Source organism: Heterodontus francisci, chromosome 3, assembly GCF_036365525.1.
Source record: "Heterodontus francisci isolate sHetFra1 chromosome 3, sHetFra1.hap1, whole genome shotgun sequence".
NCBI lineage: Eukaryota > Metazoa > Chordata > Chondrichthyes > Heterodontiformes > Heterodontidae > Heterodontus > Heterodontus francisci.
The window spans coordinates 28,579,397-28,603,858 of NC_090373.1; the positions used below are offsets into that span (position 1 = coordinate 28,579,397).

General features: G+C 44.6%; 1 protein-coding gene across 1 annotated transcript in view; it reads right to left on the bottom strand.

The window, feature by feature from the left end:
- Positions 1-24,462, bottom strand: part of heatr5b (HEAT repeat containing 5B) — a 153,020-nt gene that overhangs the window by 109,978 nt on the left and 18,580 nt on the right. The window contains exons 4-8 of the mRNA XM_068020449.1: positions 23,987-24,095; positions 18,438-18,587; positions 17,451-17,622; positions 14,860-15,017; positions 4,025-4,274 (exon numbers count right to left, since the gene is read on the bottom strand). Coding sequence (XP_067876550.1) covers positions 4,025-4,274; positions 14,860-15,017; positions 17,451-17,622; positions 18,438-18,587; positions 23,987-24,095 — 839 coding nt within the window. The remainder of the gene's footprint in view (positions 1-4,024; positions 4,275-14,859; positions 15,018-17,450; positions 17,623-18,437; positions 18,588-23,986; positions 24,096-24,462) is intronic.

A 24,462-nucleotide genomic window follows, 5' to 3' on the forward strand; every position in this document is an offset into this window, starting at 1 on the left:
GTCTAGTTTAAACCCTCCCCAACAGCAGTAGCAAATGTCCCTGCGAGGATGTTAGTCCCGGTCCTGCTGATACAGGTCCCATCTGCCCCAGAACTGGTCCCAATGCCTCAGAAACCTGATGCCCTCCATCTTACACCAATTCTCCAGTGTTCAATTGCTCAATCCTCCTACTCCTATGATCACCAGCATGTGGCACTGGGAGTAATCCTGAGATTACTGCTTTTGTGGTCCTGCTTTTTAATCTCTTTCCTAGCTCCCTAAAATCTGCTTTCAGGACCTCATCCTACCAATGTCATTGGTACTAATGTGGACCACAACCTCTGGCTGTTCACCCTCCCCTAGAAGGATGTCCTGCAGCCGCTCTGTGATATCCTTGACCCTGGCACCAGGAATGCAACACACCATCCTGCAGTCATGTTGACAGCTGCAGAAATGCCTGTCTGTTCCCCTAACCAATGAATCCCCTATCACTATTGCTCTTCCACTCTTCTTCCTCCCCTCCTGCGCAGCTGAGCCACCCGTGATGCCACGGAATAAAAACAGAAAATGCTGTAAATACTCAGCAGGTCAGGCAGCATCTGTGGAGAAGCAGAGTTAACGTTTCAGGTCTGTGACCTTTCATCAGAATTGGCAAAGGTTAGAAATGCATTAGGTTTTAAGAAGTGAAGCAAGGGGAAATGGGGAAGAGAACAAGAGGGAAGGTGTGTGATAGGGCAGAGGGCAGCAAAGAAGGAATGACAGGGGTGCTTCAACCTTGAGGGTGCACCTCCAGTGCTATGTGGGAGCTCCAGGATACTTCCCGTATCCTGAAGAACCATTTGTGCAGGAAGTGTTCTCAATTGTGGCAGCTTGAGCTCCGGGTTTTGGAACTTGAGCGGCAGCTGGCGACACTGCAGTGCATTCATGAGGCTGAGAGCTACGTGGATAGCACGTTTATAGATGTGGTCACCCCACAGCTAAAGAAGATGCAGGAAGAGAGGAAATGGGTGACCACCAGGCAGGAAAAAAGAATCAGGCAGGTAGTGCAGGAGACCCCTGAGTGCATCTCACTCTCCAACAGATATTCAGTTCTGAATAATGAGTAAAGTGATGCTTCACCTGGGGAGTGCAGCCAGAGCCATGGGTGGCTCAGCTGTACAGCGGGGTACAGGGAAGACTGGAAGAGCCATAGTGATAGGTGATTCAATAGTCAGGGAAATAGAAAGGCGTTTCTGTGGCCGCAACGTGAATCCAGGATGGTGCATTGCCTCCCTGGTGCCAGAGTCAAGGATGTCACTGAGCGCCTGTAGAGCATCCTGAAGGGGGAGGGTGAACAGCCAGCAGTCGTGGTCCACATCAGAACCAACGACATAGGTAGAAAGAGGGATGTGGTCCTGCAGTCAGAATTTAGGGAGCTAGGTAAGAAATTAGCAAGCAGGACCTCAAAAGTAGTAATCTCCATATTACTCCCAGTGCCACATGTAAGTGAGTATAGAAATAGAAGGATAAGACAGATGAATGCGTGATTGGAAAGATGATACAGCAAGGAGGGCTTTAGGTTCCTGGGATATTGGGATCGGCTCGGGGGAAGATAGGACCTATACAGGACAGACAGGCTGCACCTGAACAGAGCCAGGACTGAGTTCCTTGTGGGACGTTTTGTTAGTGCTGTTGGGGAGGGTTTAAACTAGTTTGGCAGGGGGGTGGGGACCTGGGGGTAAACTCGGCTGGGACAAAATCAGAAATGAAAATGGAAAGCAGAATATTAATGGGCGAGTCTGGAAGACAGAGGAAACAAAGGCTAGAAAATTAAAAATAAGAGTTTGTCAGTGCTCAAGTCTATCTATTTCAATGCAAGGAGTATAGCAAATAAAGCAGATGAGCTGAGGGCACAGATAGACAGAAACATGGCTTAAGGAGGGACAGGAATGGCCGCTCAACGTTCTTGGTTACAGGGTTTTCAGACGTGATAGGGAGGGGGATAAAAAAAGGAGGGGGAGTGGCAATTTTGGTCAAGGAAACTATTACAGCTGTGAGAAAGGATGATATGTTGGAAGGTTCATCAAATGAGACCATATGGATTGAGCTAAGGAACAAAAAAGGGGCAATCACACTGCTGGGATTGTACTATAGACCCCTAAACATTCAGAGGGAGATAGAAGAGCAGATATGCAGGCAGATCTCGGAGAAGTGCAAAAACAATAGGGCAGTAATAGTAGGGGATTTTAATTACCCCAGTATTAACTGGGATAGTTTTAGTGTGAAAGGAATTGAGGGAGCAGAATTCTTGTGGTGCATTCAGGAGAACTTTTTTTGCCCAGTATGTAGCAAGTTCAACAAGAGAGAGCGCAGTTTTAGATTTAATTTTAGGAAATGAAGATGGGCAGGTGGCAGTAGGAGAGCATTTTGGTGGTAGTGATCATAATTCAGTCAGTTTTAACATAATTATGGAAAAGAACAGAGATAGAACAGGAGTTAGAGTTCTCAATTGGGGCAAGGCTAATTTTACTAAACTGAGGAGTGATATAGCGAAAGTGGACTGGAAACAGCTACATGGCGGCACAGTGGCGCAGTGATGAGCACCGCAGCCTCACAGCTCCAGCCACCTGGGTTCAGTTCTGGGTACTGCCTGTGCGGAGTTTGCAAGTTCTCCCTGTGACCGCGTGGGTTTCCGCCGGGTGCTCCGGTTTCTTCCCACAGCCAAAGACTTGCAGGTTGATAGGTAAATTGGCCATTGTAAATTGCCCCTCGTGTAGGTTGGTGGTAGGAGAATTGAGAGAAGGTGGGGATGAGGTAGGGAATATGGGATTAATGTAGGATTAGTATAAATGGGCGGTTGATGGTCGGCACAGACTCGGTGGGCCGAAGGGCCTGTTTCAGTGCTGTATCTCTATATGACTCTATGAAGGTAAATTAGTGTCAGAGCTGTGGGAGGCATTCAAAGAGGAGATACAAGGGGTTCAGAGTAAACATGAGGGAAATAGTTGGAGACGGGGACAGACAGTGAGGGAAATAGTTGGAGACGGGGACAGACAGTGAGGGAAATAGTTGGAGACGGGGACAGACAGTGAGGGAAACAGTTGGAGACAGGGACAGAGCTGACCAGAAGTGTGAGGCATGGAGAAATGAGAAAAAAATGAGATAAGGACTGATGATAGATGAGCAGAATTACAAAGATAATAATGTTAAGTGTCTGGGACAGAGAAACAGCTATAATAGGGATACAATGTTTTTTTTAGAACATTTTTCACAAGCATTGGGATGGCAGATGAATCATAGCCTTGAAGAAAATTCATGGACTACAAAAAGAAAATGGCTAAAAAATCATGTCTAAAGTTATCTAGCTGGACATTACCACATTGAACTTGTTGCAAATTGCCAAGGATGGTAAAATAAGCAGGCTGGCTCCCAACATATCTGATGGCTAATCGGCTGCTGCTTGTGCTGGATTTCATCCGAGATCTGATCCACAGGACTCACAAGACTCATTAAAGGCCAACAAATCAGTCTAAGATCACTGGTGTGACAAAATAAACCTTCTTAGCTCCCTCACCACCCTGCATAGGGCAGAACTGTAGAGGTAATAGAATACGTATTAAAAAGGATAATTCAGGGGAAAGAGCAGTAGTGAGTGGGCCTAATTGGATAGCTCTTTCAGAGTCAGCACAGGCAAAAATGGCCCGAATGGCCTCCTCCTCTGCTGTATAATTCTATGAAGTTGTCAGCATAGTTCAAATTCACTTCACGATGCTGGGAAAGCAACCTCAAGCAGAAGAGACATATGATAAGTGCCGTCAGTAGAGTATTAGACGTATACACACCATCACACCCAACTATTTAGAAAATTAGAAACATTTGCAAGGCTCTGGGGAAAGAGCAGGGGGAGTGCAACTATTTGAATAGCTTCTTCAAAGAGCCTGTGCAGGCACAGTGGGCCGAATGGCCACTTTCCGTGCCTTATGACTCCATGATAAGGGTGAATTTTGTTTTACTGATAGGAATGTACCCTAAAGCCAATACATGATCATAAAAGTTTTCCTCTTACCTACTGTCTTCATCTGTTTGCCAATAGCCTGGCACACCTCCTTTGCTGCCGCAATCTGAGCCTTCTCTCCGAGGATGCTGCCCACAGTGGCCCGAAGGATGAATGAGACACAGCGGCGAGAGTACACAGCTTCCACATGGCTTTGGGTGGCCCGTGGATGGGAGACGAGCTCCAGTACATGGGTAAGGAATGTCGCAAAGTTACGCTCCAGCCATTGCCCCCCAAGTGTGGTTACAAAAACAACATACGCCTGTAACAAAGAGAATACAAAAAAAGGGTCGCATTCAATAAAGGATCGCTAAAATATCATGCCCATACTGTCCCCGTCTACAGCAGTTAATTGGTGCTAATAATTTCCTAGTACCACTGAAGTCTGTTATAAAACCACTGCTTATAACATGTTAAGCGTTCTGGCTATTTCAGGCAGTGACAAATCCAATGGTTGTTATCACTATTTTGATATTGGAGCCCGTGGCCAGAGAAAAGACATGGGAGGTGGAAGCTTCATCTTGAAATATTTATAATCTGCCCCTTCATCACATTCTCTCTCACAGTGTACTTTTCACATGGCTGAAATTGTTGCAGCTCGGGAAGACATTGTAAATATCTTCCATTTACTGCGACAGTATTGCCATTTACAAGCACTATTACAATTAGGTTTAGACATAGTGAGGGGAGGCTGATATGATCATAGAATGATAAAGCACAGAATGAGGCCAGTCAATCGTGCCTGTGCTGGCTCTTTGACAAAGCTGTTCAATGAGTTCCTTTTCCTTGTAGACATGCAAATTTTTTCCCTTCAAATATTTATCCAATTGCCTTTTGAATGTTAATATTGAATCTGTTTCCACCACCCTTCAGGTAGAGTATTCTAGATCATAACTAGCTGTGTAAAACAAAAAATCTGGAGCAGTTATATTAAAAAATTCTCATTCTGGGAAGAAAAAGCAGGGTTTTTAACTAAAAGCAATTTCCAATAGTTAACATTTCAGTAATTGCTCCATTGCTGAGCGTCTCTGCTGATACAATTTTCATATTGAATTGATTAGCTCAAAGATAAAGACACGCAGCACGTACTGCTTCTTTTTGATCTGCGATTGTGCGAGCGAGGGGGCAGCTGGGAAGTTTCAGTATAAAGTAACTTGCCTTTTGTTTCGGCAGCTTCTTTTTGATCAGCGATAGTGCGAGCGAGGGGGCAGCTGGGAAGGTAAGTTTCAGTTTAAAGTAACTTACCTTTTGTTTCGGCGGACACGGGGACTGCTGGGTAAGTAAACTTATATATTCAGGCAGTGGCTAAACCCGAAACACTACACGTGTAGTGTCTCCCACCCATCCTCCTCCTCGAACCAAAAAAAAAAAGGACTCTTGTGTGGAGGGTTTGGTAAGGTAAGGTTTTCCTTTTTCTTTAATCTCTGTTGTCAATTTAGTGCGGAGGGGATGGAAGCTAGGGCAGTTGCATGCTCCTCTTCCAGGATGTGGGAGGTAAGGGTCACCACTTGTGTCCCTGCTGACTTCACCTGTGAGAAGTGCATCCAACTCCAGCTCCTCACAGACCGCGTTAGGGAACTGGAGCTGGATGAACTTCGGATCATTCAGGATGCTGAGGGGGTGATAGAGAGCAGTTATAGGGAAGTAGTGACACCTAAGTTACAGGATAAAGGTAGCTGGGTGACCGTCAGGGGAGGGAAAGGGAATAGGTGCACAGTGCAGGGATCCCCTGTGGCCGTTCCCCTCAGTAATAAGTATACCGTTTTGGATACGGTTGGGGGGGAACGACCTACCAGGGGAAAGCCACAGCGGCCAGATCTCTGGCACTGAGCCTGGCTCAGTGGCTCAGAAGGGAAGGGGGGAGAATAGGAGAGTGATAGTGATAGGAGATTCAATGGTTAGAGGAACAGACAGGAGATTCTGTGGTCGCCAACGAGACTCAAGGATGGTATGTTGCCTCCCGGGTGCCAGGGTCAGGGATGTCTCGGATCGAGTCTACAGGATTCTTAAGGGGGAGGAGGAGCAGCCAGAAGTTGTGGTACATATCGGTACCAATGACATAGCTAGGAAAAGGGACGAGGACCTGAAAAGCGAATATAGGGAGTTAGGTTGGAAGCTAAAAGGCAGGACGAGCAGAGTAGTAATCTCAGGATTGATACCGGTGTCACGTGCTAGTGAGGCGAGAAACAGGGAGCGAGTGCAGCTCAACATGTGGCTACAGAGCTGGTGTAGGAGGGAGGGCTTCAGGTATGTGGATCATTGGGATACCTTCTGGGGAAGGTGGGACCTGTATAAGAGGAACGGGTTGCATCTGAACTGGAGGGGCACCGATATCCTGGGCGGGATGTTTGCTAGAGCTCTTCGGGAGAGTTTAAACTAGTTTGGCAGGGGGATGGGAACCGGAGCTACGGATCAGTGGATGGGGTAGCTGTTGAACAGGCAGATACCGAGTGCAGAGAGTCTGTGAGGAAGGTTAGACAATTGACACGACAAAGTTGCAGCCAGTATGATGGGTTGAAGTGTGTCTATTTTAACGCAAGAAGTGTCAGGAATAAGGGTGATGAACTTGGAGCATGGATCAGTACTTGGAGCTACGATGTTGTGGCCATTACGGAGACATGGATATCACAGGGGCAGGAATGGATGTTGGATGTTCCAGGGTATAGATGTTTCAAAAGGAATAGGGAGGGAGGTAAAAGAGGTGGGGGAGTGGCATTGCTAATCAGGGATAGTATCAAAGCTGCAGAAAGGGAGGTCGTCGAGGAGGGTTTGTCTACTGAGTCAGTATGGGTGGAAGTCAGAAACAGGAAAGGAGCAGTCACTTTGTTGGGAGTTTTCTATACACCCCCCCAATAGCAACAGAGACACGGAGGAACAGATTGGGAGGTAGATTTTGGAAAGGTGCAGAAGTAACAGGGTTGTTGTCATGGGTGACTTCAACTTCCCTAATATTGATTGGAACCTCCTTAGTGCAAATAGTTTGGATGGAGCAGATTTTGTCAGGTGTGTCCAGGAAGGTTTCCTGTCTCAATATGTAGATAGGCCAACTAGAGGGGAGGCTATGTTGGATTTGGTGCTTGGCAGATCTCTCGGTGGGACAGCATTTCGGTGATAGTGATCACAACTCCCTGACCTTTACTATAGTCATAGAGGGGGACAGGAGCAGACGGGAAGGGAAAATATTTAATTGGGGGAGGGGGAATTACAATGCGATTAGGCAGGAACTGGGGAGCATTAATTGGGAACAGATGTTCTCAGGAAAATGCACGACAGAAATGTGGAGGTTGTTTAGGGAGCACTTGCCACGACTGCTGGATAGGTTTGTCCCGATGAGGCAAGGAAGGGATGGTAGGGTGAAGGAACTTTGGATGACAAGAGATGTGGAACAGCTAGTCAAGAGGAAGAAGGAAGTTTACTTAAGGTTGAGGAAGCAAGGATCAGACAGGGCTCCAGAGGGTTACAAGGTAGTCAGGAAGGAACTGAAGAATGGACTTAGGAGAGCTAGAAGGGGACATGAAGAAGTCTTGGCGGGTAGGATTAAGGAAAATCCCAAGGCGTTCTACACTTATGTGAGGAACAAGAGGATGGCCAGAGTGAGGGTAGGGCTGATCAGGGATAGTGGAGGGAACTTGTGCCTGGAGTCGGAGGAGGTAGGGGAGATCCTAAATGAATACTTTGCTTCAGTATTCACGAGTGAGGGGGACCTGGTCATTTGTGAGGACAGCGTGGAACAGGCTGATATGCTCGAACAGGTTGATGTTGGAGGATGTGCTGGAAATTTTGAAAGACATGAGGACAGATAAGTCCCCGGGGCCAGACGGGATATACCCAAGGATATTACGGGAAGCGAGGGAAGAGATTGCCGCGCCTTTGGCGATGATCTTTGTGTCCTCACTGTCCACTGGAGTAGTACCGGATGACTGGAGGGTGGCAAATGTTATTCCCTTGTTCAAGAAAGGGAATAGGGATAACCCTGGGAATTATAGACCAGTCAGTCTTACGTCGGTAGTGGGCAAATTATTGGAGAGGATTCTGAGAGACAGGATTTATGATTATTTGGAAAAGCATGGTTTGATTAGAGACAGTCAGCATGGCTTTGTGAGGGGCAGGTCATGCCTCACAAGCCTTATTGAATTCTTTGAAGATGTGACAAAACACATTGATGAAGGAAGAGCAGTGGATGTGGTGTATATGGATTTTAGCAAGGCCTTTGATAAGGTTCCCCATGGTAGGCTCATTCAGAAAGTAAGGAGGCATGGGATACAGGGAAAGTTGGCTGTCTGGATACAAAATTGGCTGGCCCATATTAGACAGAGGGTGGTAGTAGATGGAAAGTATTCAGCATGGAGCTCGGTGACCAGTGGTGTTCCGCAGGGATCTGTTCTGGGACCTCTGCTCTTTGTGATTTTTATAAATGACTTGGATGAGGAAGTGGAAGGCTGGGTTAGCAAGTTTGCCGATGACACGAATATTGCTGGAGTTGTGGATATGTGGAAGGCTGTTGTAGGTTGCAACGGGACATCGACAGGATGCAGAGCTGGGCTGAGAAGTGGCCAGCACTATCCTCATATCCCCTTATGTCATTTGTATTTAGAAGTCTGTCAATCTCTGCTTTAAACTTACTCAATGACTGAGCTTCCACAGCCCTCTGGGTAGAGAATTCCAAAAATTCACAACCCTCTGAGTAAAGAAATTTCTCCTCATCTCTATCCTAAGTGGCTTCCCCCTTATTTTGAAATTGTGTCCCCTGGTTCGAGACTCCCCAACCAGAGGAGACACCTGCATCTACCCTGTCTATCCCTTTAAGTATTTTGTAGGTTTCAATTAGATCACCTCTCATTCTTTGAAACTCTAGAGAATACAGGCCCAGTTTCTCCAATCTCTCTTCAGAGGACAGTCCCGCCATCCCGGGAACAAGTCTGGTGAACCTTCATTGCACTCCCTCTATGGCAATAATATCCTTCTTGAGGTAAGGGGACCAAAACTGCACACAGTACTCCAAGTGCAGTCTAACCAAGATTCTATACAATTGAAGCAAGACTTCACAACTCTTGCAATAAAGGCTAACATACCATTAGCCTTCCTAATTGCTTGCTGCACCTGCACGTTAGCTTTCAGTGACTTATTGACAAGGACACCCAGGTCCCTTTGTACCTCTACACTTTCTAATCACTTACCGCTTAAGACATACTCTGCACATCTATTCCTCCTACCAAAGTGGATAACCTCACATTTTTTCCACATTATATCCCATCTGTCAAGGTTCTTACCCACTCACTAAGTCTGTCCAAATCCCCTTGAAGCCACTTTGCATCTTCCTCACAACATACATTCCCACCTAGTTTTGTGTCATCCGCGAACTTGGAAATACTTCATTTGGTCCCACATCCAAATCATTGATATACATTGTGAACAGCTGGGGCCCAAGCACTGATCCCTGCAGTGCCCGCCAAAGCGAGAATGACCTGTTTATTCCTACTCTCTGCTTTGTGCCTGTGAACCAATCCTTAATCCATGCCAGTATATTACCTCCTATCCCATGTCCTTTAATTTTGCTAACCAACCTCCTGTGGGGGACTTTATCAAAAGCCTTCTGAAAATCCAAATATACCACGTCCACCGGCTCCCCTTTATCTATTCTGTTAGCAACATCCTCAAAAAACTCCAACAGGTTCGTCAAACCCGATTTCCCATTCATAAATCCTTGACTATGCCCAATCAGATTATCCAAGTATCCATTTATCACATCCTTTAGAAAAAATTCTAACATTTTCCCAACCACTGATGTAAGGCTAACAGGTCTGTAATTCCCTGTTTTCTCTCTCCCTCTCTTCTTACATAATGGGCTGACATTTGCGACCTTCCAATCTGCAGGAACCGCTCCAGAATCTATAGAATTTTGGAAGATGATCACCAATGCATCCAATATCTCCATAGCTACTAATTATGGGCGGCACAGTGGCGCAGTGGTTAGCACTGCTGCCTCACAGCTCCAGCGACCCGGGTTCAATTCTGAGTACTGCCTGTGTGGAGTTTGCAAGTTCTCCCTGTGTCTGCGTGGGTTTCCTCCGGGTGCTCCGGTTTCCTCCCACAAGCCAAAAGACTTGCAGGTTGGTAGGTAAATTGGCCATTATAAATTGCCCCGAGTATCGGTTGGTGGTAGGGAAACTATAGGGACAGGTGGGGATGTGGTAGGAATATGGCATTAGTGTAGGATTAGTATAAATGGGTGGTTGATGGTCGGCACAGACTCGGTGGGCCAAAGGGCCTGTTTCAGTGCTGTATCTCTAAACAAACATAAACTACCTCTTTTAACACTCTGGGATGTAGAATATCAGGTCCTGGGCACTTATCAACCTTCAGCCCCATTAATTTCTCCAATACAACCTTCTTACTAATATTAATTTCCTTCAATTCCTCATTCCCCCTAATCCCTTGGATCTCTAACTCTGGGAGATTTCTTGTATCTTCCTCAGTGAAGACAGACACAAAGTAATCATTTAGCTTCTCTGCCATTTCTCTATTCTCCATTAGAAATTCTCCTGACTCTGCCTGTAATGGACCCAAATTTGTCTTAGCCAAACATTTCCTTTTTACTGTAGAAGCTTTTATAGTCCATTTTATAATTTTTGCTAGTTTACATTCATATTCAATTCTCGCTTCATCAGTTTCTTCGTCCTCCTTTGCTATATTCTAAAATCCTCCCAATCCTCAGGTTTACTACTATTTCTGGCAACTTTATATGTCTTTTCTTTTAATCTTATACAATCCTTAACTTCCTTTGTTATCCACGGTTGACTGCCTCTACTTTTGAGGTTTTTGTGCCTTGAAGGAATGTATAGTTGCTGTAAACTATAATATTTCTTTAAAGACTACTCATTGCCTATGTACTATCATACCTGGTAGTGTATTTTTCCAATCCACCTCAGCTAATTTGCCCCTCATACCTTCATCATTTCCTTTGTTCAAATTTAACACCCTGACTTCAGATTAAACTACTTCACTTTCAAACACTGACTTTAGATTGACTTTGCTGATGTGAAACAAATGATGGAGACGAAGAAAATCTCAAACTAAATGGGTGGATGCAAGTCAACAACTGTCTGTATTTCATTTTATAAAGCATTGTTATGAGTCCTAGAGGAGAGGAACCTCACAATATAATGTTTTGCACAGAATATAACGGTTTTGGAATTTTGGTTGTGCATATTAACACTAACTTTTATTTAAAGAGAGAGGGAATCTGTTAATTGTATATTAATGCTTGCAGGTGGTGGGCATTCACTTGAGCCCCCTACAAATAGGCACAGACACACTTTAGGCCTTCTGTGACCAGAGGGACTGGAGAGCATCATCACCACCAGGAATGATATTTTAGTTTAATCTAGTTAAATTTCCTTTATAGTTTTTGTTACCATATGGTACTGGTGCCCCTAGTAGGGATATCGAGTTCCTCCCTTAAACTGGTTTTCAGAAGAGGTATAAATAGACATAGAATAAAATTTTGGTCGTTGAGTTTGGAGGTGTATGCTTGTAATATGTCACTCTGTAAATAAATATAAAAGTATGTAAAGACCGTATCCAGTTCTATCCTTCACCAATGGGCTTTCTAGATTAAAACAAGTAGCACCACTTGTGGTAAGGGCAGTCCCACCCGTGCCATAGAGACAGCTGGTGGGAAAACCTATTCACAAGGAAGAGGCACAGTTTAAAATAATGACAGCACTGGAGGAGGGCTGCTAGGGAGCCTGGAGGAGTGGAAGGATGGTATTTCCATTTCTAATTTTAGCAGTCAATCACTTCGGACGGAGGTCAGAGGCCTCTGCTGGAGTTGAAGTGGGGAGGAAGAAAGTGGACTTTACAACAGAGCATTTTCCAAACTGGAGAGCTGGGGCAACAGGACAGGCATAAAATTCTCTAGCAAGATTAGAGTCTACAAAAAACCCCACCCCCATCCCAAGAATATGGAATAGACTTCAAGACAAGGGTGAAACCATTGCTGTTAAAGTAAAACAAAGGCAAACTAATGCAGATGCTGGAAATCTGAAATAAAACCGGAAAAGGCTGGAAAGATATGGCAGGATAGGCCGCATATGCAGAGAGAAAAAAGACTTCGTGCTTCAGGTCAATGACCTTTTAGTCAGAACTGAGAGAAATTGGCACAGCTGATGACATGCTGGCAGTTCTCAATGAAAAGATGGATGGAGAACATTTTCAAGGTGGGGCACTCCTAAAAGAGAAGTGGCAGAGAACAGTATCATGGAAACAAAGGCGCAATATTCAGGGGTCGAAAACGTGTCCGTACACGGACACCAGTGCCAGTGGTAATAATTTTGAGGTCCGTGACTGGTAATTCCAGGCATGCGAAATTTCCCATTGGCTCCAGTCAGGCTTTAAAAAAAATTACAGCCATCAGTTTCACAGCGAACAGGAATTTAGAACGGGAACAGTTCTTCTGATTCAGACAAGTTCATGGTTTTATGGCGGATTCAGATTTTTTAAATGAAAAAAGTACACCGAAAACCAAGAACGTGTGAACAAATTAGCTGTGAAACAGATACAGAGAGCGAGGAGGGAGAAAGCGCAATCAAGATCACTCCTGACAGATGGACACCTATCTGGAATACTCCGCATCACTGTAACAAGTGTTCGGACAATCACTGACTACTTTTGTAAACAGAAAATTGCCAGGTATCTCTCAAAATCAGTGTTCAGCATAGTGACGAGAAAGTAAGTCAATAAATTAGTCTGCTCATTCAATACTTGTTGACAAAAATGCACATTTATTGTTTTGATTAATAGCAAGTTAAATTTTTTTATGACTTGATCTTTCCGAAATTGTCTCACTAGTACCCGATGTAAATTAAAAATTGTAATGTGCCCTCCCCTCCCCCCACCCATCCGAAAAGGTTGGACACCCCTGCTTCAAGCCTTTAACCTTGTGTTTTAAAATAACCTAGCAGCTAGGTTATTTTAAAACACAAGTTTAATGGCTTATACTCATTATAAAATGGCAGAAGTCACTTAGGGAATGTCTCGATTTCTGTGCTCCGGCACACATTACTTTCACCTGGGACACAAGCTCAGTGACGTGTTGAAAGTTTCTGAACATTTACTTCTAGATAAATGTTGCAATTCTGCTTCTATCCATTTGGAAGCACATTGTTCCAGAACTTGTATTGAGACGAAAACAGACAAGAAAATCCAAGGAATCTCCAGAAGTCAGCACTGTAAGTTCCTCATGAATACAACAGTACGGTGTAATGGGGCTGAGTGGTATTGGTGAAAACAGGATGTTGCTGACCCATATATAATAGTAAATACAATGTAACGTATAGCTTTAATAAACCTAATCCATGATGAACTGGCTACAATTCCTTGACAAAATATGTGCTGCGTTTGCAGATTTAAAAACGGTCAGGGAAGACATAGTAAAAATTTATTGTTTCAATGACCATGTTAGAAACAGTCGTTAACTGATCTTTTCTTGCTGCAAATTGGATAAAAGGACAAGTTTTACAAGTATGTCAAAGATCAGTAACACAATGTTCATCATTTACGATCCAGTTTGAGAGCAGACAACCTGAGTAGCCAATCTCATTTGAAAAGTTGTCTGTATCATGTAATTACATTTCATCAAAAGTGTCCCTTTGCTAACAGGGAAGAGATGTGGCTTGGACATAAATTGGTCAGTCTAGAGAACAATCTTACAAATAGTGACTAAACATTTTGTAACTCAATAATACGTGCAGTAACAATCGCTCAGCGTTTTTCAGAAAAGCTTTTTTGTTAATTATCTTGTCAGACCTGAATCAGAATCAACTGTTATAGACTGAGATATAAACAGAAGTTAATTTAAGAGAATTGCTTTACTGGAGAAACTGAAGGGCACTCTTTATTTATAATTGTGTTTATCTAATTTTGTCACTAGCTCTGGTGAGCAAGTGACATTTTGTCCATGAGAGATTTTGTTGTTTCTGCATTTTAGAATACAGAACCTGGTTTTAACAGCCTGTCAAGATGAATACACTAGTCTTGGCTACCTATCGATAATCTTTCTATCCCTTCTTATCCCACTCTGCTTCTCTGTTTTACATGATTCTTCTGAAGTGCTATCTGCTTCACTCAATAAAATTCTCCTGATTTGGTGATCCCTGACCTTTTGTTGTCTACCCTGTCTTCAGATACATATAACAAGCAGGTGAACTTGCACAAGCATTGACCATCATGAATTAAATTGTCTTGTGACAATAGCAGTGAGAGAAATGGTCCGTCTTTCTAATACTGATTTTTCTACTGCCTTACCTCAATAACCACAATAACAATCCTCTCCTTGAGTTTCATGGTTTATTGGATGAATTTGCACTCCTGACATAGTGTGAATCCACAGAGGTCATCCGATAAGGTCCATTTACTACAATTCGTGACATGATGTAGCTAGCTCTATTCTGTCAACAAAAGTAATTTGCGTTGGCATTGCATACTATTTTGCTTGCTTGCTAGCTAATACAGTTGTGCTGCTTTCCATTGTTGTTTGTATGCTTAGCTACTTTATTTATACGGAGAAATGTGTTTTGATGGCATTAGATTGTCAATAGACTTTATATACAGCTTAATTGCCCCCAAGTTCCTGGCTGAGTCAATAATTTTGTCAAATGTCCATGGTGCAACATGTCGGTGCCTATCCCTGGCAATACTGCAGAAGCTGGGAATGTGAAATTAAAACCGTCAGAGTTTGGTCTCAAATTGGTCTTAACTTTAGATGCTCCTCCGATCCCTCTTTTAAAAGTGCCCCATTCCCCGACTGTGCTGCACCGTGCTCGATGCTACCAGCTCAAGGTACTCACTTGTGTTACGCCAACTCGCACCTCTCGGCTGACGGACCCACCACCTTTCAGCATTTCTCCGCCGCTCCGCAGGAATCCCGAACCCCCACGCAGGAATCCTGTTGCCAACAGCTCCAACACCTCCTCTAGGGTGGCACGCTTCACATTCTGCCGCATCACTACATCAATTAAAAAAAATATATATATATATATATATATATATATATATATATATAACACAGCAAGAAAGACTGAAAAGGCTGGATTCTTTTCTCTAGAAAAGCAGAGGCTAAGGTGTGACCTAATAGAGGCCTTTAAAATTTTGAAGGTTATTGATAGGGTAGGTGTAGAGAGAATGCTCCCACTTGTAAGGGAGACCAAAACTAGAGGCCATAAATATAAGATAGTCACTAATAAAATCAATTGGAAATTCAGGAGAAACTTCTTCAGCCGGAGAGTGTTGAGAATATGGTACTCTCTGTAGGGAGTAGCTAAAGTCAATAGCATAGATTATTTAAGGGGAAGGTAGAAAAGCACATGAAGGCGAAAGGGATAGAAGGAATTGCTGATTGGGTCAGATGAAGGCGGTGGCTTGTGTGGAACATAAACACTGACATAGACTTGTTGGGCCGGGTGGCCTGTTTCGGTGTTGCACATTTGATGCAAGAATGTCCCAATTGACTATGCAGCAGGCCAGAAGCAGCAGGGGATTCTAATGACTATCCAGTAAACACTGACCTAAATAAGGTGCATCATGTAAAAACACAAACTCAAATTGTGTCTCACAGGAAATTTAGGCCTTGGGGATTTCTGTATCTCAGGTTGCTAATGTATAGTTATTTATTTACATTGAAAACTATTTTAACTATTTCTAAAGGAAAACCCCATATACACTCCAACATTTACACCATCTTCAGTAAATCTCACTGCTAGCGATAGCATTTTATTTGGTAGCCATTCTAAACAGTTCTGATACTAGTGTCTTTCCAGATCTCTCAATAATTCTTAAATTGAAGATGACGAAAAGTGCACAAGTTAGTACTACACAGGATAAGAATAGGGACTGACCAAACGTTCATGGCTCTCTCTCACTATGGCTCAACATTGCAGTATCCGCTAAAAGCTTTAGTGCTGATATTGATCAATTACATCGCAACAGTGCACATTGGTATTTACCTAATGCAGCCAGAGCCATCACAGCACTGAAATCACAACATTTCATCTCTTCCAAAGACAAAAAAATTTTTTTTTACGTTTTAAGTAAGGTCACGAAAACGCTCAATTCTGAAAGGTTCAGTTTATATCTGAACTAAACTGAGCATACAATCACACATCGTCCAAGGTCTTTTCTGAGTAAGCTTCATTTATCTAAGCCTGGATAGTGATAGGAGTGATAGCAGTATCAGTTGTGGTTCAGTGGGTTGCACTATTACTTCAGACTCAGAAGGTCTCAGCTTCAAGACCCACTCAAAACGTGAACCAAAAAAATCAAAGCTGACACTCCCCGAGTCCCCATCTGCTCTCTCAGATGGACATAAAAGATCCCACGGCACTATTTTGAAGAAAAGCAGGGGAGTTCTCCCCCAGTGTCCTGGCCAATATTTATCCCTCAACCAACATCACAAAACAGATTATCTGGTCATTGTCATATTGCTGTATGTGGGAGCTTACTGTGTGCAAATTAGCTGCTATTTTTCCTACAACAGTGACTACACTTTAAAATAGTACCTCTGACTGTAAAGCACTTTGGGACGGCCTAAGGGCGTGAAAGGTACTATAGAAATACAAGTTCTTCTTTTCCTTTTTACAATTGGAGTCAGTGTCGCAGGATAGAGGTAGCAAGGAGGTGGGGGAAAAAGAAATCAGGCCCACTTCCCAAGGCCCATCTTTATCCAAGGACTTCTGCTGGAAAGTGCATGGATGTGACCCCCAATTGAGGTCAGGATTGGGTTGCCTGCAATACACCACGTGGCTAAACAGCCAGTCATCATCTGGGCTGACACAGGAGGAACAGGGACTCAGCCGAGGTAGCAAAGGGAGCATGGTTCACGTGCAAGTGGGAAAAGAAAGAGGGTCAATAATTGTAGAATAGCTCGAGACATCAACTGCACTATTCTCTGGTGCTCTTTAGCACAAATAAATAATGGTTGTACTGGCATGGGCAGAAACATTTATCTGCAAAATGGTCCAACACTTTCTTCAGTATCGTATCAGCAAGCAGGAATTTTACATTTTCAAAAGAATTCTTTTTGCATTCAAAGCTACTAGTCAATAAGTTTTAAACTACTGCATATATTTCCCCAAGGTCAGAGTTCAACCTCCTATATATATTTGCATTCCTCTCCCTTTATTGAATGATACAGCACAGGAGGCCATTCGGCCCATCGTACCTGAGCCAGCTCTTTGAATAGCTATCCAATTAGTCCCACACCTCTGCTCTTTCCCCATAGCCTTGCAAATCTTTCCCCTTCAAGTATTTATCCAGTTCCGTTTTGGAAGTTACTATTGAATCTGTTTCCAATGTCCTTCCAGGCAATGTATAATTCAGCAAATCTTGCAGAAATGTTTTGTTTTGGGGCACGAACCAACACATTACTTTCTGGGGCACGCACCTGCTGCTTGTTTGGGAGTTAAAGCCGTTGCCATGACAGTCCCAAGTAACTTGGATACTGCAACACGGACCCCATAATTAGACCCCTCCAGGGCCTTAAAGCAAAGAGTAGCCAAGTTTTCCAGTTCTGTGGTCCACATGAAGACGGATTCCTTCTGCAGTTCCAGGAGGCACTAGAATATAAACAGACACATTTTCAGGACTGCATGGTGTTCTCAAAAACACAAATGAAAAGAATCAAATATCCACAGTAACAGAAGGCGGCCTTCTCTCCACCTCGGTGGACAATCAGGTGTCAGCCATGGCTCAGTGGGTAGTGTTCTGGTCTCAGCCATAAGTTTGTGGGTTCAAGCCCCACTCCAGAGACTTGAGCACGAAATCCAGGCTGACACTTGGCTGTATCATCTTTCACTGATGTTTCCACAATTTTACACCAGAACAACCAGAATCCATTATTAACTATGTACACTTACTCATGTGTAAACATTTTATTCCTTACCAGAAAAGATGAGCAATTAATCTCTCTTAAATGCTGTACAATCCATTGTCATTAATTTACACAACGGCCAGCCTTGCTCAAACGATTGTACTTCCACCCAAGTCAGACGTTGTGGATTCAACTCCCACTTCAGAGGCTTGAGTCCATAATCCAGGCTGACACTCCCAATGCAGTGCTGAGGAAGCACTGCACTGTTGGAGGTGCTGCCTTTCGGAAGAGATGTGAAACCAAGGGTCCTTTCTGCCCTCTAAAGTGGAGGTAAAAGATCCCACGGCATTATTCAAACAGCAGACAGCTCTTCCAGTGTCCCAGCCAATATTCCTCCCCCAACCAACACCACTAAATACTGATTAACTGGTCATTCACCTCAGCTTGTGAGACCTTCCTGTTGGCTGTCATCCTTCTTTATACAACTACACTGGACCTGAAGCATTTTGGGACGTCCTGAAAATGTGATATCGCACAAAAAAACAAAAACAAATTCCTTACCTTACCTACTGCACATCGTACAGCCATGGATCGGTCAGTCAAACCTGAACGGGCATTTTTGTAGATATCTCGATGGCAGGAAGCAGCTGCACCACCCAAACCATTTAGTACCTTCTGCAGACTCAGCAGAATCTCGCTGCGGCCCTGTGACTGTTCAAAACACATAGTCTTTAGAAACTTGCAAATCTTCCATGACATTGTACCCGCGGAGTAAAGACCAAGTGTAGCCTTCAGGTGAAGCAGGGTTAAATATAATTGGACCAGAAACTGCAGTTCTGGTTCAGTCTTTAATTTGAAGTGATACATTCTGCCCGGATATTTAGAACTGGCATTACAACTCCCTATCCTGACATCCAGAATGGAGACTTGATTACAATTTGCATTGAATCAAAACTACAAGTCAAGATCATCAATTTAGGCATTATTGGGAGTCAATTGGCACATGCTGATTTATGGATTGGCATCAGACTCTCAGCGGAGATTAGAGTAGCTGATGATTGATGACAGCTGTGGCTCAGTGGGTCACACTCTCACCTCTGAGTCAGAAGATCATAAATTCAAGTCCTACTCCAGAGACTTAAGCACATAATCCATGCTGACACACCCAGTGCAGTACGAGGCAATGCTACACTGTCAGTCGTGCCAGACATTAAACTGAAGCCCTGTCTATCCTCTAAGGTGGACATTAAAGAACCTATGGCACTATTTCAAAGAGGAGAGTTCTCCCCAGTGTCCTGGCCAACATTTATGCCTCAAACAACAGGACTAAAAAACTCAGGTTATCAGGTCATTATCACATTACTGCTCGTGGGAGTTTTCTGTACACAAATTGACTGCTGCATTGCTAACATTACAACAGTGACGACACTTCAAAAAGTACTTAATTGGCTATAAATTGCTTTGGGACATCCTGGAGACAGAAAAGGCGCTATAGAAATGCAAGGCTTTCTTCCTTCCTTCAGAGATGGCAGACAGTAAGCACTCAGCGCCATCTAGGGGCTGAGCTGAGAATCTTCATGTTTATTCAATGAGGTGATTTGTTCCTGCTGGGGGACTTTAATGCCAGGGTTGGGGCCGACCATGCCCTAGGCGCTATGCATTGGAAGGATGAATGAGAATGAACAGAGACTGCTGGAGTTGTGTACCTATCATAACCTCTGCATCACCAACTCGTTCTTTCATACTAAACCCTGTCACCAGGTTTCTTGGAGGCACCCAAGATCACGTCGTTGGCACCAGCAGGACCTCATCGTCACAAGGCGAGCCTCTTTAAACAGTGTTCAAATCACACGCAGCTTCCACAGTGCAGACTGCGGCACCAACCACTCCCTGGTGTGCAGCAAGGTTAGACTCCAACCAAAGAAGCTGCATCACTCCAAGCAGAAGGGCCGGCCGCGCAACACTAGCAGAATTTCTTATCCACAGCTGTTACATAAATGTTTTAATTCACTTGAAAAAGCCCTTCAAAACACTCCTACAGGGGATGCAGAGACCAAGTGGGCCCACATCAGAGGCACCATCTATGATTCAGCAATGACCACCTATGGCAAACGTGTGAAGCAGAATGCAGACCGGTTTCAATCCCACTTTGAAGAGCTGGAACCTGTCATAGCCGCTAAGCGCATTGCACTGCTGAACTACAAGAAAGCCCCCAGCGAGTTAACATCCGCAGCACTTAAAGCTGCCAGAAGCGCTGCACAAAGAACAGCCAGGCGCTGCGCAAATGACTACTGGCAACACCTATGCAGTCGTATTCAGCTGGCCTCCGACACCGAAAACATCAGAGGAATGTATGATGGCATTAAGAGAGCTTTTGGGCCAACCATTAGGAAGATCGCACCCCCCCTCAAGTCCAAATCGGGGACACGATCACTGACAAATGCAAGCAAATGGACCGCTGGGTGCAGCACTACCGAGAACTGTACTCCAGGGAGAATGTTGTAACTGAGACCACCCTCAATGCAGCCCAGCCTCTGCGAGTCATGGATGAGCTGGACATACAGCCAACAAAATCGGAACTCAGTGATGCCATTGATTCTCTAGCCAGTGGAAAAGCCCCTGGAAAGGACGGCATTACCCCTGAAATAATCAAGAATGCTAAGCCTGCTATACTTTCAGCACTCCACGAACTGCTTTGCCTGTGCTGGGATGAGGGAGCAGTACCACAGGACATGTGCGATGCCAATATCATCACCCTCTATAAGAACAAGGGTGACCGCGGTGACTGCAACAACTACCGTGGAAACTCCCTGCTCAGCATAGTGGGGAAAGTCTTCACTCGAGTCATTTTAAACAGACTCCAGAAGCTGGCTGAGCGTGTCTACCCTGAGGCACAGTGAGGCTTTCGAGCAGAGAGATCCACCACTGACATGCTGTTCTCCCTTCACCAGCTACAGGAGAAATGCCGCGAACAACAGATGCCCCTCTACATTGCTTTCGTTGATCTCACCAAAGCCTTTGACGTGGTCTCTTCAGACTACTAGCAAAGATCGAATGTCAACCAAAGCTACTAAGTATCATCATCTCATTCCATGACAATATGAAAGGCACAATTCAGCATAGCGGCGCCTCATCAGACCCCTTTCCTATCCTGAGTGGTGTGAAACAGGTCTGTGTTCTCACACCTACACTGTTTGGGATCTTCTTCTCCCTGCTGCGTTCAAGTCTTCAGAAAAAGGAATTTTCATCCACACAAGATCAGATGGCAGTTTGTTCAACTTTGCCCGTCTAAGAGTGAAGACCAAAGTATGGAAAGTCCTCATCAGGGAACTCCTTTTTGCTGACGATGCTGCAGTAACATTCCAGAAGGAAGAATGTCTGCAGAGACTCATCGACAGGATTGCGGCTGCCTGCAACGAATTTGGCCTCAAGAAAACGATCATGGGACAGGACGTCAGAAATGCTCCATCCATCAATATCGGTGACCATGCTCTGGAAGTGGTTCAAGAGTTTACCTACCTAGGCTCAACTATCACCAGTAACATGTCTCTAGATGCAGAAATCAACAAGCGCATGGAAAAGGCGTCCACTGCTATGTCCAGACTGGCCAAGAGAGTGTGGGAAAATGGCGCACTGACACGGAACACAAAAGTCCAAGTGTATCAAGCCTGTGTCCTCAGTACCTTGCTCTATGGCAGCGAGGCCTGGACAACATACGTCAGCCAAGAGCGACGTCTCAATTCATTCCATCTTCGCTGCCTCCGGAGAATCCTTGGCATCAGATGGCAGGACCGCATCTCCAACACAGAAGTCCTCGAGGCGGCCAACATCCCCAGCTTATACACACTACTGAGTCAGCGGCGCTTGAGATGGCTTGGCCATGTGAGCCACATGGAAGATGGCGGGATCCCCAAAGACACATTGTACAGCGAGCTCGTCACTGGTATCAGACCCACCGGCCGTCCATGTCTCCGCTTTAAAGACGTCTGCAAATGCAACATGAAGTCCTGTGACATTGATCACAAGTCGTGGGAGTCAGTTGCCAGTGATCGCCAGAACTGGTGGACAGCCATAAAGGTGGAGCGAAAGAGTGGCGAGTCGAAGAGACTGAGCAGTTGGCAGGAAAAAAGACAGAAGTGCAAGGGAAGAGTCAACTGCGTAACAGCCCCGACAACCAATTTTATCTGCAGCACCTGTGGAAGGGTCTGTCACTCCAGAATTGGCCTTTATAGCCACTCCAGGCGATGCTTCACAAACCACTGACCACCTCCAGGCACTTACCCGTTGTCTCTCGAGACAAGGAGGCCAAAGAAGAAGAAGAAGCATATGTAATTTCCCCAGAGGTAGGGAAAGGATGCTTTCACAAGTTTAAATGGTTTCAAAAACAATTAACCCTTTTGCAAAACATAGTTAGGGAAGCAGTGTTGATTCTTTTGACAGGAGCTCTGCAAATTACAACAAGTCAGCAGCCAGAAAACCGGCATGTCACACATGACAATTGAGATTACTTTTGTTTTGAAACTCCATGTTCCAGAAGAGCTGCTATTCCATTTGCCACTGGAGCTCAGCTCATACTCCAAAACTCCAGTTTGAGGATTTAGCCCATTTGTTTCAGTTGTTCCATGACCACTGGTGATATTGTAATAGAATCACCATGCTCCACCAACAGAAGGGATTAATGTCAGGTCCTGGCTGCTAAACACCAGTGTCTATACTGCTTCTGGTGTGAAGCCATGTATTAAAAGAGAAGCTCCTGCATCTGCTTAAAATACAAACAACCTATCTTCTCAGCAGCTCAACCTGAGGACAGAGCAAACAGCATGCCGCACACTTCGTGTTTGGGAAAAAATCTCTGGTGCTTGGCACAAAATCTCAGGCAAAAGGACAAAAAGGGTGCGAGGGTAAGGCCAAATAATTATAGGCCAGTCAGTCTGACCTCAGTGGTGGGTAAATTATGAGAATCAATTCTGAGGGACAGGATAAACTGCCACTTAGAAATTCACGGATTAATCAGGGATAGTCAGCATGGGTTTGTTAAGGGAAGGTCATGTCTTACTAACTTAATCTAATTCTTTGAGGAAGTTACAAGTAGGATTGATGAGGGTGCTGCAGTGGATGTGGTCTACATGGATTTTAGTAAGACATTTGACAAGGTCCCACATGGCAGACTGGTCAGTAAAATGAAAGGCCATGGGATACAGGGGAATGCAGCATGTTGGATCCAGAATTAGTTCAGTGACAGGAAACAAAGGGTTGTAGTCGACAGATGTTTTTGCGAATGGAAAGCGGTTTCCAGTGGTGTTCCACAGGGCTCAGTGTTGGGTCAGAGGCTAGGAATCCTGCAGTGGGTAACTCATCTCCTGTCTCCCCAAAGCCTGTCCACCATCTACAAGGCACAAGTCAGGAGTGTGATGGAATACTCTACACTTGCCTGGATGGGTGCAGCTCCTACAACACTCAAGAAGCTCGACATCATCCAGGACAAAGCAGTCCGCTTGATTGGCACCCCATCCACAAACATTCACTCCCTCCACCACCGACGCACATTGGCAGCAGTGTGTACCATTTACAAGATGCACTGCAGCAACTCACCAAGGCTCCTTCGACAGCAACTTCCAACCCCACCATCTCTACCACCTAGAAGGACAACGGCAGCAGATGCATGGGAACACCACCACCTGCAAGTTCCCCTCCAAGCCACACACCATCCTGACTTGGAACTATATCGCCGTTCCTTCACCGTCACTGGATCAAAATCCTGGAACTCCCTTCCTAACAGCACTGTGGGTGTACCTACCCCACATGGACTGCAGTGGTTCAAGAAGGCAGCTCACCACCACCTTCTCAAGGGCAATTAGGGATGAGCAATAAATGTGGGCACAGCCAGTGACGCCCACATCCCATGAATGAATTTTTAAAAATTCAGAACACTCCTATTCTACTTTACATCCCCATAAATATTTTTTATAATTTGTTGAAACAACAGCACTTACTCACCTATAATTGATTTACAACGCTTCTAGATCAGCACAGATGGATTTTATTTATAACAGGGCTTCAATCTGCAAACTCCCACTCCCCGCAACAAGACTTTTAAACAAACTACTTACCTCAGCACTTTTCAAGGCCTTTAAAAGATTGCTGACTGTTTCAGGAAAGGAACTACCCAACATTCTGCCCATCTTCTCGTAAAATGCTCCAATGCAGGCCACGGCCGCCCTGTCAATGACAAAACCCATCCGTTGTTGAAGTTTCATTCTCTCTCAATGCAGATGTGAAGCACACAGGGACAGGAGAAGCTCACTCAGTCTCTACAGTGTATTTTGCTATTCAATTAAATCATAGCTGATCCATATCTCCTCCATCTATCCACCAAGGTTCCATATCCTTTAATGCCCCTAACTAACAAGAAAACTATCAGTTTCAGCTTTAAAATTTTCAATTGTCCGTCAGCCTCAACAGCCTTTTGTGGGGAGAAGAGTTCCACATTTCCACTAGGTTTTGTATGAAGACGTGCCTCCAGACATCACACCTAGCTCTAGTTTTAAGGTCACTCCCCTTGTTTTGGAGTCCCCAACCAAAGGAA